The sequence below is a fragment of the Oryza sativa genome, chromosome 12 (genome assembly GCF_034140825.1).
Source record: "Oryza sativa Japonica Group chromosome 12, ASM3414082v1".
NCBI classification, from domain to species: Eukaryota; Viridiplantae; Streptophyta; class Magnoliopsida; order Poales; family Poaceae; genus Oryza; species Oryza sativa.
In genome coordinates, this window is record NC_089046.1 from 27,409,655 (window position 1) to 27,424,811 (window position 15,157).

Sequence of the window (15,157 nt, forward strand, 5' to 3'; positions counted from 1 at the left end):
AAACTTAATTTTGGAGTTGATTTCAAGGGGGTTTTCATATTTTTATTTTTTAGCTTTTACTTTTAAATCGCTATACAAGTATATATAAAAAATTTACAAATAAATTATTTTTTCTCGGTGATAAGCCGTTACGGCCTATAATCAACTATAGGTTAAACAAGAGGTTATTCTTCGAAAACAACTAAAGGCACCATTCTTGTGAAAAAGCTTTGGAAGATGAAGTGTAGTAGCAGTACAAGTTCAATTGCCTGAAGAGCAGGTAAAGCCAGAGAGATCAAAGCAGCAAAAAGGCCATGACAACATCATGGAGTATATATTCAGATTCACCTCCTCTTTTTCTTCAGCAAGGAAAGGGAGGTGCAATATTAAAAAAAAATCTGCAGCAGTTTGTGCTGTCCTTTTTGGAAGGAAGTAAGGAAAAGGGGGTCCAAGAGGAGGTTGGCTCACACAATGAGTGACACAATGCCCTGCTGCCTTGCTTTGCTCAGCTTTGCTTTACTTTGCTTGCGTAGGTAGGAAGAGGAAGAGCAGAAAATGGAGGGAGAGCAGTATGAAAATTTGGCAGCAAAATTGGCAGGCGCCAAACATAATAAATGAAATGAATAACTGCAACTAATTTGTTTATAGATTTAGATGGATGTTTCGGATATCTGTAACGATAATCGATAATGTATAATTTTATTTGTCTAACAAGTTTAGAACCACACATGATACACCTATGTAATACCGGTGTTGTAAATTGGGCCCATATGTCGTGTACATGCAAGGGAAAATATATAGTTTTGAATTAAAAAAATGCTAGTTATAGTTTCACGAAATACCTACTTTTGAACAAATAATTACAGTAATGTGAAATTTACTCAATGGAAAAAGTGCAAGAACTGAATTGAATGGGAGAAGGAATATGAAAACAAAACCAGATTTGCTGCAGATTTACGTATTCATTGTGATAGATATATATCCCCAATATATATATTGACATTGTTTTTCCTAATACTAATTTCTTATTAGAAGGAAAAAACACCCACCAAAACACATAGTCGAGCCCAGTTCGTTCCAGGCTCAAGCCTAGCCAAAGCCACAGCTCACCACAGCTCGTCAGTTAGGGCATGTTTAGTTCGCAAAAATTTTTGCCCTGCATACCACATCAGATATACGGATACACATTTAAAGTATTAAATATAGTCTAATAACAAAACAAATAAGATTCCACCAGAAAACTACGAGACGAATTTATTAAGCCTAATTAATCCGTTATTAGCAAATGTTTACTGTAGCACCATATTGTCAAATCAGGGCGCAATTAGGCTTCAAAGATTCGTCACGCAATTTCCTGGCGAATTGTGTAATTAATTCTTTTTGTCTACGTTTAATACTATATGCATGTATTCAAACATTCGATGTGATAGCATGAAAAATTTATTTCGGAACTAAACAGGCCAGTATTATCGCCAGTATTGAGTACTTGCTCGGCTCGGCTCACGAGCCGACGGCTGGGCTCACTGAGCGAGCCAGAGCAATCCGGCTCAGATAAAAGCGAAACCCTCCCTCCCCTCTCCAAGCGGAAACCTACCCCCTCTTCTTCCTCCGCTTCTCTCTCTCTCTCTCTCTCTCTCTCTTTCTCTCTCCTCAACCGTGCGGCTGCCTCCTCCTCGTCGCTGGGCATGGATGTGCACCCGCCGAATGCGGCCGCCTCCTCGCTGGAGGAGTTGTTCCCGCACCAGCCCGCCACGGTCAGTGCTCCGGGCCTCCTAGCTTTGTTGCTTCCCCCTTTCTTTCCCCCCTTCTTGCTGTTGCTGTGTGTGTGTATGTGTGCTTTGGTATAAGTTTTTTTTTCTTGCCAAGAACCGGGCGTGGTTGGGTTGCTCTTCCGTGGGGAGGAGGAATTGGGGAGGAAGATGGTTTCTTTTTCTTGGGGAGTATTGGATGTTTTCTTTGGGGATTTTCTTTTTTTCTTCTTTCTAAATTGGGGATTTCTTGGGAGTTTTTGTGTTGGGGGTTTTGGGGGTTTTTGGTACAAGAATTTGGTGCGGTTGTGGTGGCCTATTCTCTAGTTTCTTGATATTATTGTTCTAGGACCTAGGGTTTGGGTTTTTTTTTCCTTTCACTTGTGTTCTTTACCGTTTAGATGAATTTTCTCCACTATTATGTTTGCATAGAAGAAAATGGGGGATTTTCCTTTGTTTCTTGAACTATCTTACCTTCCTATTCATGCGTGCTGCATTTCCTCGCCCTTTTCTTCACCTTTTCCTACCTATAAATTGGAAAGAATTTTTTTGGTTCATAGAGAAACAAATATATTTACAGTTGTTGAGCAATTCATTCAGCCGCACACTTTTTTCCAGCAGAGCTTCATAGGGAAAATAAACAAGACTATGTTCATGCCAATCTTGCATCTTGTTTTTGGCTTAGTTGTGAGGTCACAGGGAAGAAATGCATGTATTGCTTTGTGACTTTCAATATCGATGTGTGTATATGTTATTCCCTTACCATCACTGTCATTGCATAGACGTGTCCATTGTAAAAATCTTCTTTCGTCGATGGGATGATGTGCATGCAAGATTGCGACAGCCAATTTTTTTTACTTTGTCAATTCGGGTGAAAAACCTTTATTGTTGCCGGAAACAATTGATAAGAGGCACTGAGCTTTATCCTAATTTCTTTTAGGCATTGTTCAATTTTATTGTGTAATTCTAAAGCTTTACTGTTAGAATTCAATAAAGGGCCTACTGCCTGCATCCCCATGTGAAATGTGGTTGCCTAGCTCTCTTTTGGTTTGGAGTTTCTTTTGGTCTGTTGCAGGTATAGCATTTACTGCAATTGATCCTATTGTGTGCCCACTGCCCGCTATAGTGTTTAATTGCAAGTTGTAACTGAGTGATTGCTGTGGCAGTTTTGTATTCCTTGCCACAATTACAAATTGTAGATGCTGCACATTCTATCTTTGAGGGGCCATAAATTTCTTGATGCTTGAGATATATGAACTTCAAGTTTGTTACCGCTGTATACCAGAAACAGCTGATACTGACCCCTGGAATTTTGTCTTTGCTAATTTTTGTCAGAAAAAAAAAACTTTTGAGGAATTTAATTGCGCCATGCTTCAGCTAACTTTATTTTTTGATTTTGGACCTCCATGCATGTCTTGCTGTAATCTAGTAGAACGAGAGCTTTGTAAAGCTATAATTCCTTCACTGTTATGTAATTTAGTTTTTAAAAGATGGATAGATAATTGTTTTCGCCATTGCAATCTTGTCTAACATTTCTTTACTTTGCAGGAAAGTGATAGAAGTGGCATAGAGTGGCTCTCTGTCTATGTAGAGGACTGCTTGTCAACCTCTGCATCCTGCACAAACCCTGTCTCTGCAGAACTACCGCCTATTACAATGGCAAGTCAAGGTGCTGCAAAACCAAAGTTACCACCACGCTCATCTACCAATGCAAGAAAAAAGAAAAGGAGCCTGGCATCTGTCATAAGCGACACTGATGACCAACATTGTATCACGCTGTTTGTCGAGCCACCGCTACTCCTGCTCGATCATAAGGACTGGCTAGCAGAGAGTGAGCTTATCCTCCCCAAGAAGGACAAAGATGAAGAACTTGTCCAAGAGCAAGAACAAGAGGAGGAAGAGAATTACAAAATGAGTGCAGGAATGCAATTCCAGCAGGAGCAACTGGTGATCACTTGTAGCTATTGTTTGTCCAGCCAATCACCACAGTGGTGGGATGGTCCATCAGGGCCTACCTGCGATGCTTGTCGTCTGAGGATTGAGGCGAGGAATGGGCACACCACCAGTTCCAAGAAGCGCTATGGCCAAGAGATTGACAAAGAACAGGACATAGGAAAGCGGCGAGATAAGAAGAAGATCAAGAAGGCTGTTTATGTGAATGATGAGCTGCTATCGGAGGAGCCAATGAAGAGGTGCACCCATTGCTTGTCCTACAAGACGCCACAGTGGAGGACCGGTCCCTTGGGGCCTAAGACGCTATGCAATGCTTGCGGTGTGAGGTTCAAGTCTGGCAGGCTGCTGCCGGAATACAGGCCTGCTAATAGTCCAACTTTTGTGAGTGACATACACTCCAATTCTCATAAGAAGGTCATGCAGCTGAGGAATTCTGTTCCACACCCAAGGAAGTGAACTGGTGGTCGGGAACGTCTCGATCTGTTGCGTTTAGTTTTAGGAACTCTTCAGTTGTAGAAGTAAGCTGATAGTGAAGAACATCTTAATCTGTCTCATTGAATTTTAGGCGGGCTCCTTGGTCGTAGAAGTGAGCTGATAATCACATCTCAATCTGCTGCATTGAGCTTTTAGGGGCTCTCAGCCTTAGATGCTGAGAAAACGAAAGCAGAATCTAGTTAGGCGTCATGAACTCTTTGTTAGCTCTAGCCGTTTTTTAACTTGAGAAATTAATCTGCTAGTTGTTGGAGATCATCAGTTTAATACCAATGGGTGGTTGCTACCTTTGTTATCCCACCATTGTCTTGCAGCATGCTTGTTCTGTGATACTCGCTGAATATGTTTGCAAGATGGAAATCAGAATTCAGAGCAGCCTCTTAGACTATGTTCTGTGATACTTGCTGAATGTGTCTGCAAGATGGAATGAGAGCAAGCCTCTTAGATTATATCCTGCACCATCTATGATCTTTGCACATACTTCAGCCATGCCCCTTTTGGCCTCTTCTCCATATGTTCATAATTCTCATTATAGTAGTATTTGTCATTCTTTTCTGAAGTGGAATGAGAGCTTCTCATTGTGTGGTTTTGTTGGTGGGGTGCAAAACCGCAAATCGTATCTCCTTGGACATGCCATGAGCCCCAGATAGATTTAGGGTTCATGTTTCCTGTTAGTGTGCTAAAATTCAGGCCAATCACCTGAAAATTGCAAGCTACATGGTAAATATCTTGATTAATAACTGTTATAGTCCACCTAATATCTGATCTTATGACAACAAAATCTTAGCAAATGCAACAAAATCATAACTGATTGTTTTCCTGGTAGCAAATTCTGCTCAACAGTAGATCAGATAGACTGCATGAATCAATGCCCTGCAGATTTCAGATTTTTTCAGACCACAAAGTTGTCTTCAATTCAGAAATCTCTCTGCAGGCTCTACTCTTGCACACTGAGACAATTTCCATGGCTGGAGATGACGAACAATGATGCAGCTGTGCTTGTAGTCTTCCTGTCCACTCAAAAGTTAAAGCAAAGGAAAGGAAGGTCTAGTCCAGGCTACCTTTCTGCTGTTCTTTTATCATGTTGGAGCCTTTTTTGGTTGCACATGGTTGGCCCTCTTCTGCCATATTCATGCTTGCAATTTTACTGACAATTAAAGCTCTGTAAATCATAAATCATGGTGGCCGAGAAGCTCAATCCTGTACTTGTCTGAAGAAACTCACCCATGCCGCCATGCGTGTTCTTGCAAGTTAAAAGCTCACTCTTTTTCAGTTCATAGTTTTGCTTGCCTTTCCCTAAATGTCAGCAGAGAAAAGGCAAAGCTGTATACTCCCTCCGTCCCCCCCCCCCCCCCCAAAAAGGCAAACCCTGAGTTTCCGTGCCAACGTTTGACTCTCCGTCTTATATAAAATTTTTTTATAATTAGTTTTTTCATTGTTGTTAGATGATAAAACATGATTAATACTTTATGCATGACTTATCTTTTTATTTTTTTTTCATAATTTTTTCAAATAAGACGAACAGTCAAATGTTGGACACGAAAACCAGATTTGTCTTTTTTTTTTTTTGGAGGGAGGGAGTACATTGGATCAGCCTTGTCCTTTGTCGCTGATGCTATGAATGATTTATACCACTACAAAAATAATAAAGCAGTAGAAACAAGAAAGTCAAGTGCCTAGATAGGAGTAGTAGCTTAGACAATGGACAATGCTAGTCTTGTCTGCAAGTGAATTCACTGAAGATGCTCCTAAAAACTCACCAAAGATGTTGACAAAGTTGGTTTCTTGATTCAGATTAATCCCTAGAAGAAGCAGCTATTGACCTTTTTTTAAATAAAAAAAAATTAAAGCAAAACTATAGATCAGGTCAGGTCAAAATCAATGTGAGCGTGGCTCCATTTCTACAGGACCAAGGTTGTGCATTTACTAGTAGTAACAGGTAACTAAACCAATGAATGATGGTGTACTGCACCCTGGCAATGCCAACAGGCAACAGCCAAAACAGTTCCTGGAACATGAGCATAGCCTGCATTGCACCTTTTTGACTGATGTTGGCTCCTTTTTCCTGCAAAAGCCAGTTAGCAGCAGCAGCAAGGACTAGGAGCATCAATGTTCATCAGTACTACTATTTTGTATTTTCTCTGTCAGTCATGGCCCATGGCCCATAAACTGGTACAACCCTTATTTGGGCCTGATGTCATTCTTCAGAGCACTACTGCTCTCTTGTGAGAATATTTATGGTTCAGACTTTAGAGAAAGATCCAACATGAGACTTGTTCTCTTATGAGAATTTGTGGTTCAGAGAAAGATCCCAAAACATGAGACTTGGGCTGTGTTTAGTTCCTAAAATTAGGGAGAAGTTTAGGAAAAGTTGATAGTTTGGAAAAAAAGTTAGGAGTTTATGTGAGCAAGAAAGTTTTGGATGTGATGTGATGGAAAGTTGGGAGAAGTTTGGTGTGAACTAAACAGGGCCTTGTTCTCTTATAAGAATATTATGGTTCAGACGAGATCCCAAAACATGAGACAAATCATATGATGCTTTATTTCATTCACACTGGCTGACAAATGCCCATGTAAAGGGTTCTGATATACAGGGAAGATAAAATGTAAACTGTTTAACACTACAAGGCTAACACACTGTGTTCCCCATTGCTACACAAGCAGAACAACTTGAAAATGGCAGGACAATGTATGTTTAATCACACAAGCAGAGATACCAAACTTTTATTCCTGTGGATTCCCGGATATTGTGCATTTCATTCAACCACCATGTTTTCAGCTTCCTTCTTGATGGACTGGAAGAGCACCGACGAAAGGTACCGCTCACCAAAGCTTGGGAAGACAACCTACATTGAGGGAAAGGTGTTAGTGTGGGGATGAGCATGATGAAACAAATCGACAATGTTGTCCATGGGTTTATCCCGTCATGGCCTTGGGTCATGACAAATGTGGAGATAGTGCTTGTTTTGGACGGCAGTTCGTTCTATGCGAATTGAAATTATAGATGCCACAATGACAAAACAAGAACTCAGATTCGTTAGCTTTTCCTCTAGGTCACTGGAGTGTAAATTTGGAGTATATCTGTACTGCTGTACATTTGGACTAAAATACCAAATGGATAAACAAATGCAGGTGCAGTCGAAGTAGCTTTAAGCCACAGGGCATTAGAAATTCAGAGGTAAGAAAAATGAAACGCTTACAACAAAAAGTTTTCCTTCATTTTCCGGCCTCTGAGCGAGCCTAACAGCTGCTGCTGCAGCTGCACCTGAAGATATTCCAACCTACAATTATTTACATCACTGATGACTTCAGCAAAGGTACCATCCGAATGATCCGTACATAGAGAGGCTTAACAAAAGCAATTTGTGTACCTACAGATTAATAATAGAGCACAGAAATGAACATCAAACACAAATCTTACCAGCAACCCTTCTTTCAATGCAAGAGCCTTTGCCATCTCGATAGCTTCATCACTTGAAACCTGTCAAACAGTTCAATGCACCAAACGTTCATACCAGATTAAAAGAAGCAGATATTTGCTAAGACATCATGAATAATATAGATCTAGTACCGACTACTATTCGAATGAAGAAAAGTAAAGCTATGGATCAAGTGAGAGAAAAAAAACATGGTGCTAAATTATATATATGTCTTTCTACAGCTCAACTTAATACAGAAGCATAACATACTTGTACAGTTTCATTGATGAGGTCAACATCCAGGACCCCAGGAACAAAACCAGCTCCAATTCCTTGAATCTTGTGTGGCCCTGCATTAGAAGTAAATGGTTCACAAGATCCCTTCTTCAAAAGGATATTCTTTTCTATTGAGAGGTACAAGGATACACTATTGAACCCAGAAAATGAGTCCTTAGGGAGCACATCAACAATCATCAACCACATGATAATTCCAATTTCAAAATGCAGCCATCCAATAATTAAATCTGCTCTCCCTCCTCAACAAGATATTCACATGACTAAGTCCCAGACAACCACAAATCAAAGATTTTGTTTTAGCTTTTGGCTGTTGTGGGAAAACTAAAGTGCGGCAAACAATTTATTATTTTTTTATTGACACAACCAGAAAATGAAATAAAGTCATGACATGGAATTAATGGATGACTCCTTATTACCAGGCTTTCCACCAGATAAGACAGCGCTCTCGACTGGCTCCACACCATAGATCTTACATAAGAAAAAAAATAAAATCAGATACTATTCTTTTCCTAAAGGAACAAATGCTGGAACTTTAATTATTCAATGTGGCAAACCAAAACTGTAGTATAGAGCTTTTCTGGTCCTTACCTTGATATCAGGATTTTGCTCTCTGAGGTATCGTCCAGCTCCAGTAATAGTGCCACCTGTCCCAATACCAGAAACTAAACCATCAACTTTACCTCCTGTTCCTTTCCAGATTTCAGGTCCAGTGGTCTCGTAATGGATCTGCATAATAACATCCCAGTATGAGTCCACAGAACACAAATATAAACAAGGGTATTAAAATGTTAAATCATGCTACACCTTTGGGTTAGCAGGGTTCTCGAATTGTTGGAGGATAAATGAGTTGTTTGTCTTCGCTGCCAGTTCTTCTGCCTTTTGGACAGCTCCTTTCATTCCCAAGAGTGGGTCAGTAAGTATCAATTCAGCACCAAAAGCCTTCAATATGATTCTCCTCTCCATGCTCATGGAGGCCGGCATCGTGAGTACAAGCCTGTAACCCTTTGCAGCAGCCATGAAGGCCAGTCCAATGCCTGTGTTGCCACTAGTTGGCTCAATCAGCACACTCTGGCAATCATTGACAGACAAAGCAAAACATCAGTAAAGCCAGATCTTGCGTTCTTAACTATATGGAAGTTATAATAGATTTAGCTTTACTAGCAGTTTGAAGAAAGTGTTTACCAACAAAAAAAAACTGCTAACTTACTATCACATAAAAAGCATTGTAAAATTCCCTTATTTAAATACTACCTCCTTCCCAAAATATAAGGAGTTCTAGGCTTAGACACAGGTATTAAGAAAGTATGTGGGATTAAATGGACGAGGGTTTGTGATTGGTTGGGAAGAGAAAGTAGGTGGTGAATTTGAATGGTGGAAGGTTGTGATTGGTTGAGAAGGGAATGTAGGTGAAGAAGTTGTTATATTTTGAGACAAATTCTGAATGCTAAAAGTTATATTTTGGGACGGAGGGAGTATGCTTTAAGCTACTAATTGAATCATGCAGATGGCAACTGGAAATATAAAAATTACTTTGGTCAACTGGCAATATAAAAATTACTTTGGTCAACTGGCAAAGTATCTGCAGAAATAAAACACCTAGATGCAGGAGAAAACGAACAATACTGCAAACAAGGCCACATTCATCATTCATGACTCCTAGACACGGCAAATATATTAATCTAGAAGAAGCATGGTATGTCAAAATATGCTGCTATTGAAAATAATATGATTGTTCTTATAAAGAGCAAGCAGATCGAAAAACTTCAGTGATGCAATGGAGCCGTGATCTTATTTGGCTGAAAAAAAATTTACTTGGTCATCTATTCTTTAATAGCATAAGTACTACGAAAACTATTTCTAAAATAAGACAAGACAAGGTCTATTGTACATAACTAGCTAGAAACATATGCTGGTTCATCTAGTACTAATCAGTCCATACAGCAGGTTTCCATTTAATGAAGAAAATCAATTTATTTTTCCAATAAAATCAACTAAACAAAACCAGTCTAGGCCCAAGCATCAATCATTAGGTTATCTCCATTGCAAAAATAATGTTTAGTGGCCTCTTCATCAAGAATAAATTAGGGAAACATGCCACAACATGAGATGGCAGAATAACAGCTATCGGATAACTTATGATTATGCAATCGAGTGACAGCTGGGGATCACATTTCGTTGCCTTCTGACTTAGATAACGCGAGGAACACCTTATTCATTTTCTATAAAATATCTAGACCAATGCAGTAGGTGAATGGTCCATTTCTTATCAATCTAACTACTTATTTGAGCTTTCGCACATGCGCCGGTCAACTCAAACTCTCTGCTATGCACGCCCTTTCATCAGCAGATCAGCTCCAACATACTATCAAACCGCAGTGGGATCCAACAAATAAATAAATGAACAACATTCACATTGATGCAGGAAGAACAACTAGTTTATAAGACCAAACTGTTCCATTGGTACAGAACACCGAAATCATTAAAAAAAATCCTCACCTTGCCTGGAGTGATCAGCCCCTTCTCCTCTGCATCAGTGATCATACTGTATCCAATCCTGTACAAACCCAACACAACCACACATCAAAATTTCATCTCAAAATCCAAGATGCAAGTAAGAGCTCTAATCATAAACAGCTGAGAACTAAACAGAGAAAAATCACATCTCCATTCCGGAAACAACCACAAATAACCGATTTTTCAGACATAATCCACCACCCTAACATGACAAGATGATAAATTTCAGTAGAGCTTCACCTATCCTTGACGCTGGAGCATGGCTCCATGGACTCGAGCTTGGCCGCGACGCGCCCGACGCACCCATCCGTCACCCGGTTGAGGTACACCAACGGCGTGTTCCCAATCAACTACAGCACATCACAAAAAAGATTCAATCTTCTTCTTTTTCTCTCTCAAATCACATCCCAATACCAATCCAAAAAAATGCCACCACGATGAAGAACAAGAAACCATTTTGGCGCTCGCTCACCTCGGTGACATCCTTGGCGATGGTCTCACCCATTATCCCGTCAGGAATCTGAAACAAACCAAATAAAAAACAAAAATCAAGAACACACACACACACACAAAAAAATCACCCTCAAAATCACCACATCAACCCAGAAAAACTCCAATCCAATCCAATCCAATCCGAGACAACAGAGAGGGGGGGCACTGCCTACCGATCTGACAGCGAAACAACAACAATCCTTGCTCCTCCTTGGGAAATGGCGGCTCGTGGAGTTGGAGGAGGAAGCATCAGGACGCGAGGTTTTATACAGGAGAGGAGGAAGGGGAGGTCCATGACTGCGCGGAAAGGCGCGGTCCACGGTGCACCGTGTCACTGCAGGTGGGGCCCGCAGGAGATAGACCCGATGGCCGGTGTACGTGGACCGGGGGAGGGGCGTTCGTTGAACCTGGACGGCCATGGTTTGCCAGAAGGCAGCAACGAGAGAGAGAGGCGATCGAATTCAGTGAGCTGTGGCGTAATTGCCCAAGCCACAGCTCTCTCTCTCCCTCTCTCTCTCTGCCTATAAATAAGTGTTTGCAGCTACGAAAATTCAATCGGGGAAAAACTATATGGGATTATCCTATTGATTTATTTATGGTATGCAGGATATGGAGGCTTCGCAAATTCGTTTGTTGTCGCCTGTGGGACATCGATATCAGAGTAGAATTGTTTAGGCTCGTACTCCCTATGTCAAAAAAAAAACCCACTTCTATAAATGAATCTGGACATACACGGACATAGTGTATGTCCAGATTCGTTTTTTTTACGAAGAGAGCACAACATATGTCTATTGTCGATACTTTTTTGAGATCAGTATATAAAATAGGTGGTACTAGATTAACGATGGGCTAGATGGTTAATAATGAGCATATATGTGCAATAGATGAAACATGTCTATACAAGTATAGTGGTATACTGCTACAGGTAATTTGTTACTATGTGTCAGTTCAATTGTACAGTTTTAAATATTATTACTACTATATCACAATATGATACTTGAGTGTTTTTACTATGGGAGACTCCCCTGCTGTGTTTTGGTTAAGAGTGAGCCCTTCTCATATGAGTGATTCTTACTCTCCCGTCCCAAAAAAAACTCAACCTAGGAGGGGATGTGAGACAACGAATCTGGATAAATGGTAGTCCAGATTCATTGTACTAGGAGGGGTCACATCCCCTCCTAAGTTGAGTTTTTTTTTATGGAGGAAGTATACTACTCCCTCCGTTTCAGGTTATAAGACTTTCTACCATTGCCTACATTCATATATATATATATATATATATATATATATATGGGTTAGAAAGTCTTATAATATAAAACGAAGGTAGTACTGTACATATGATTGGGTATGGGTGTTTCTTATAATTGTGACTTTCAGATAATAAAATAATATCCCATGTTTTTTTTAAACTAAATAATATCCGATGTTTTTATTCCATTATCATAAGGAAAAAAAATCCCATGAATGATATCATTGCCGGCGGTTGCCTGTGGCATGCAAGCAGTTGGCAGATTCTTCTCGTCTCACAGCATATTGTCCCTTGGCCCTTGGGCATTCCAAATTTCTACCAATAATTTCATTCTAAGAACTAAAGTCGACGTCGCCATCCCGGTGCACGCACGCCGGCCATGCTAGCTTGCAGATAGAATTGGAATAGTTAGCCAAGCCAACTCCAACCAAAGACCCTACACATCACCATCCTATCCGTTCTACACGATGAAATATTCACTCCATTTCTAATATACGTTGTCATCGATTTGTAGTGCGTGAACAGTGATTTTATTAAAAAAATGTAAATATAAAAGAATATATGTAAGTCATACTTAAAGCAGCTTTAATGGTAAAAATAAATAACAACAAAAAATATTATTATTATTACATATTTTTTCAGTAAGGTTAAAGATAAAACATGTGTACAGAAGTTAATGGTGTCATACGCTAAGGGGGAAGGGGATAGTGCTAATCTATTCGGTCGCATAGAGAAATACTGTCATTTTTTTAAGAAACACAGTACAAACACAGACGCCCACAACGAGTAATGCCATTTTATTTGGCAAGGTGGCATATATATATATATATATATATATATATATATATATATATATATATATATATATATATATACACACACACACACATATTATACCATAATCATTATGATTATTTGTTTTGGATAATGGGTGCGTTTAACCATATATGTGAAAATTGATGTGGTCAAATTCATTTGTGTAACATAGTATTATACTACTTTTGTAATTTTATATTTACGTAAAGAATTAGTTAGAGAAAAAACATTAATCCTCTGCAAAATTCTGTCCCTTCCCATAAAGAGTATCTTGCACTCTTTCCCATAATATTTGTTTTGTGGGGACTAAGGAAAAATATTCTTGTATAATGGAGTAGTACAGTTGGCAATAAGTCTTGGAACCAATTAATTAGTTGACCAGTCCCAGTTAAAAAAGTCAAAGTCTTTATACAAATCCAAATATCCCATCTACGTACACTTTGCGTGGGAAATCAACATTCACCTGCATAAATCCATGGACTACAGATCGATCTGATTATTCAGAGTCGTCAATTGGATTTGGAAAGATAGTGATAATATTCATGTCCATTCAAACAAACAAGCTCGCATTTCAACCCAAAACGAGATTGCAAACCGTGAGCGAGTGAACCTCGGCAGTTCGCTGCATACACATTGGTGGATCAACCTCATGCAGGTTTTGGTCCAGGTACGGGCAGATCACCGAAAATGAGAGACTGATATTGATTGATTCAGCTTCATATGGATCGATCGTTCTTATTAACTTTACGTGCCTTTCATCAACCAGCCTCATCTTTGCATTTATATTTATGCTTACCAGCCAGAATTTGAATTTTCAATCTTAATTTAAAGTTGATTTTAAGTTTTTTTTATCGAAATTTATTTTACAGCCTTTACTTTTATATATCGCTAATAATACATATATAAAAATTTTATTTATAAATTATTTTTTATTATAAATATATCGTTTGGCTTATTCCCCGAGACCGTTAGAATTTGTGAGAGCAAGAATCATGCATATAGATTAATCGACGTCAAATATCTTTGCTCGTGGCATGCTATCCTTGGCCATACAGTATATGTATATATATATACCACTGCAGCTTAATTATGAAATGATAATGATCCATATCAAGAGATGCCATGCGATCAAATCATAAAATACATAAAAGTACACATGTATGCATGTGTAGATATGTTTTGACAGCATGACGCTGATATAGTTATACTACTCTATACCCCGAGCGTTGCCGCGGGCACTAAATATTGGAAGAATTAGATGGAAAGTTCAGTACAACAATCATAGGGTTAAATCGTATCCTACATGTTTTTTTAACATTGGGCATGGCATTAGGTTTATACAAATCTCAGCCTACTCATATGAGAATATACAAAACCACTAAGAATAAAACATACATTAAGAAGCTCTGTAAATCAGTAGGATCAATCAGCAGAACTGCAGAAGAGATAACCAAGTTGCACATGTCCGGATAGGCATCATTTGTGGCAAAACAGAGTAGTTGTGATAATATGTGAGCACGTCTCCTGCAGTACCTACTTGGTAATCCTGAAATAGTAGGCGCTGTTGAATTTTGCATCAACGCCTAATGGAAATTTCATCACCATGTAAAGGAGCTACAAAATAAACACTAAAATGAAGCCAAAGCGCATAGATCGTTCAGTTTAGTTCTGATAGGAACATAGTTTAACTCTTGAGCTTATAAATTGGAAATTTTATTCCTTTCAGTGTCATATGTCATACCTTGTTAAACGATAGAAATTCCCTCATATAATATTAAGTAATATTCTTCTTTATATGTCATTCTTGATCTGCAATAAGTAAAATGAACTCAGATCAAATATACTTGTCAATCATTACCCGATAGTATGAGACGTGAATTTGAGGTCTCTATCTCTACATAAAACAATAAGAAATGGGACATTTCCTATTACCATTCAATAGGAAGTTGAGGGGAGAATATCTTTTAACAATGGGCTGTCCAAATAGAATTAAAATTTAGCAGTACAATGTAACAAAATGGTTACTCATGTTAACATATGAGCAGAGGAGCATTAGAACTGTGCTTATCTATATCAACAATAAGTAATGATAAGAACTTACCACCATATATCCATGTGGATTATAGAAGTATGTAAGTTTAGATATTACTTATCTAATTTGTATGTTTAGCTATGAATGTAGGATGGTTGGATATGTA

At 38.9% G+C, this 15,157-nt stretch overlaps 2 protein-coding genes across 2 annotated transcripts; one reads left to right on the forward strand and one right to left on the reverse strand.

Moving 5' to 3' along the window:
• Nucleotides 1-1,631: 1,631 nt before the first annotated feature.
• On the forward strand, nucleotides 1,632-4,467 carry LOC4352838 (uncharacterized). The gene is made up of 2 exons (XM_015762856.3): nucleotides 1,632-1,733; nucleotides 3,276-4,467. The coding sequence occupies exons 1-2, from the start codon at nucleotides 1,665-1,667 to the stop codon at nucleotides 4,134-4,136; spliced, it is 930 nt and encodes a 309-aa protein (XP_015618342.1). The 5' UTR covers nucleotides 1,632-1,664; the 3' UTR covers nucleotides 4,137-4,467.
• Nucleotides 4,468-6,691: 2,224 nt separating this feature from the next.
• LOC4352839 (cysteine synthase-like) lies at nucleotides 6,692-11,392 on the reverse strand. Its single transcript, NM_001404761.1, has 11 exons — nucleotides 11,068-11,392; nucleotides 10,875-10,922; nucleotides 10,643-10,752; nucleotides 10,385-10,442; nucleotides 8,693-8,956; nucleotides 8,477-8,614; nucleotides 8,305-8,356; nucleotides 7,862-7,941; nucleotides 7,594-7,653; nucleotides 7,373-7,453; nucleotides 6,692-7,018 (listed from the first exon to the last, which is right to left on the reverse strand). Exons 1-11 carry the CDS (start codon nucleotides 11,311-11,313, stop codon nucleotides 6,929-6,931), a joined length of 1,227 nt encoding a protein of 408 aa, NP_001391690.1. The 5' UTR covers nucleotides 11,314-11,392; the 3' UTR covers nucleotides 6,692-6,928.
• Nucleotides 11,393-15,157: the final 3,765 nt, after the last annotated feature.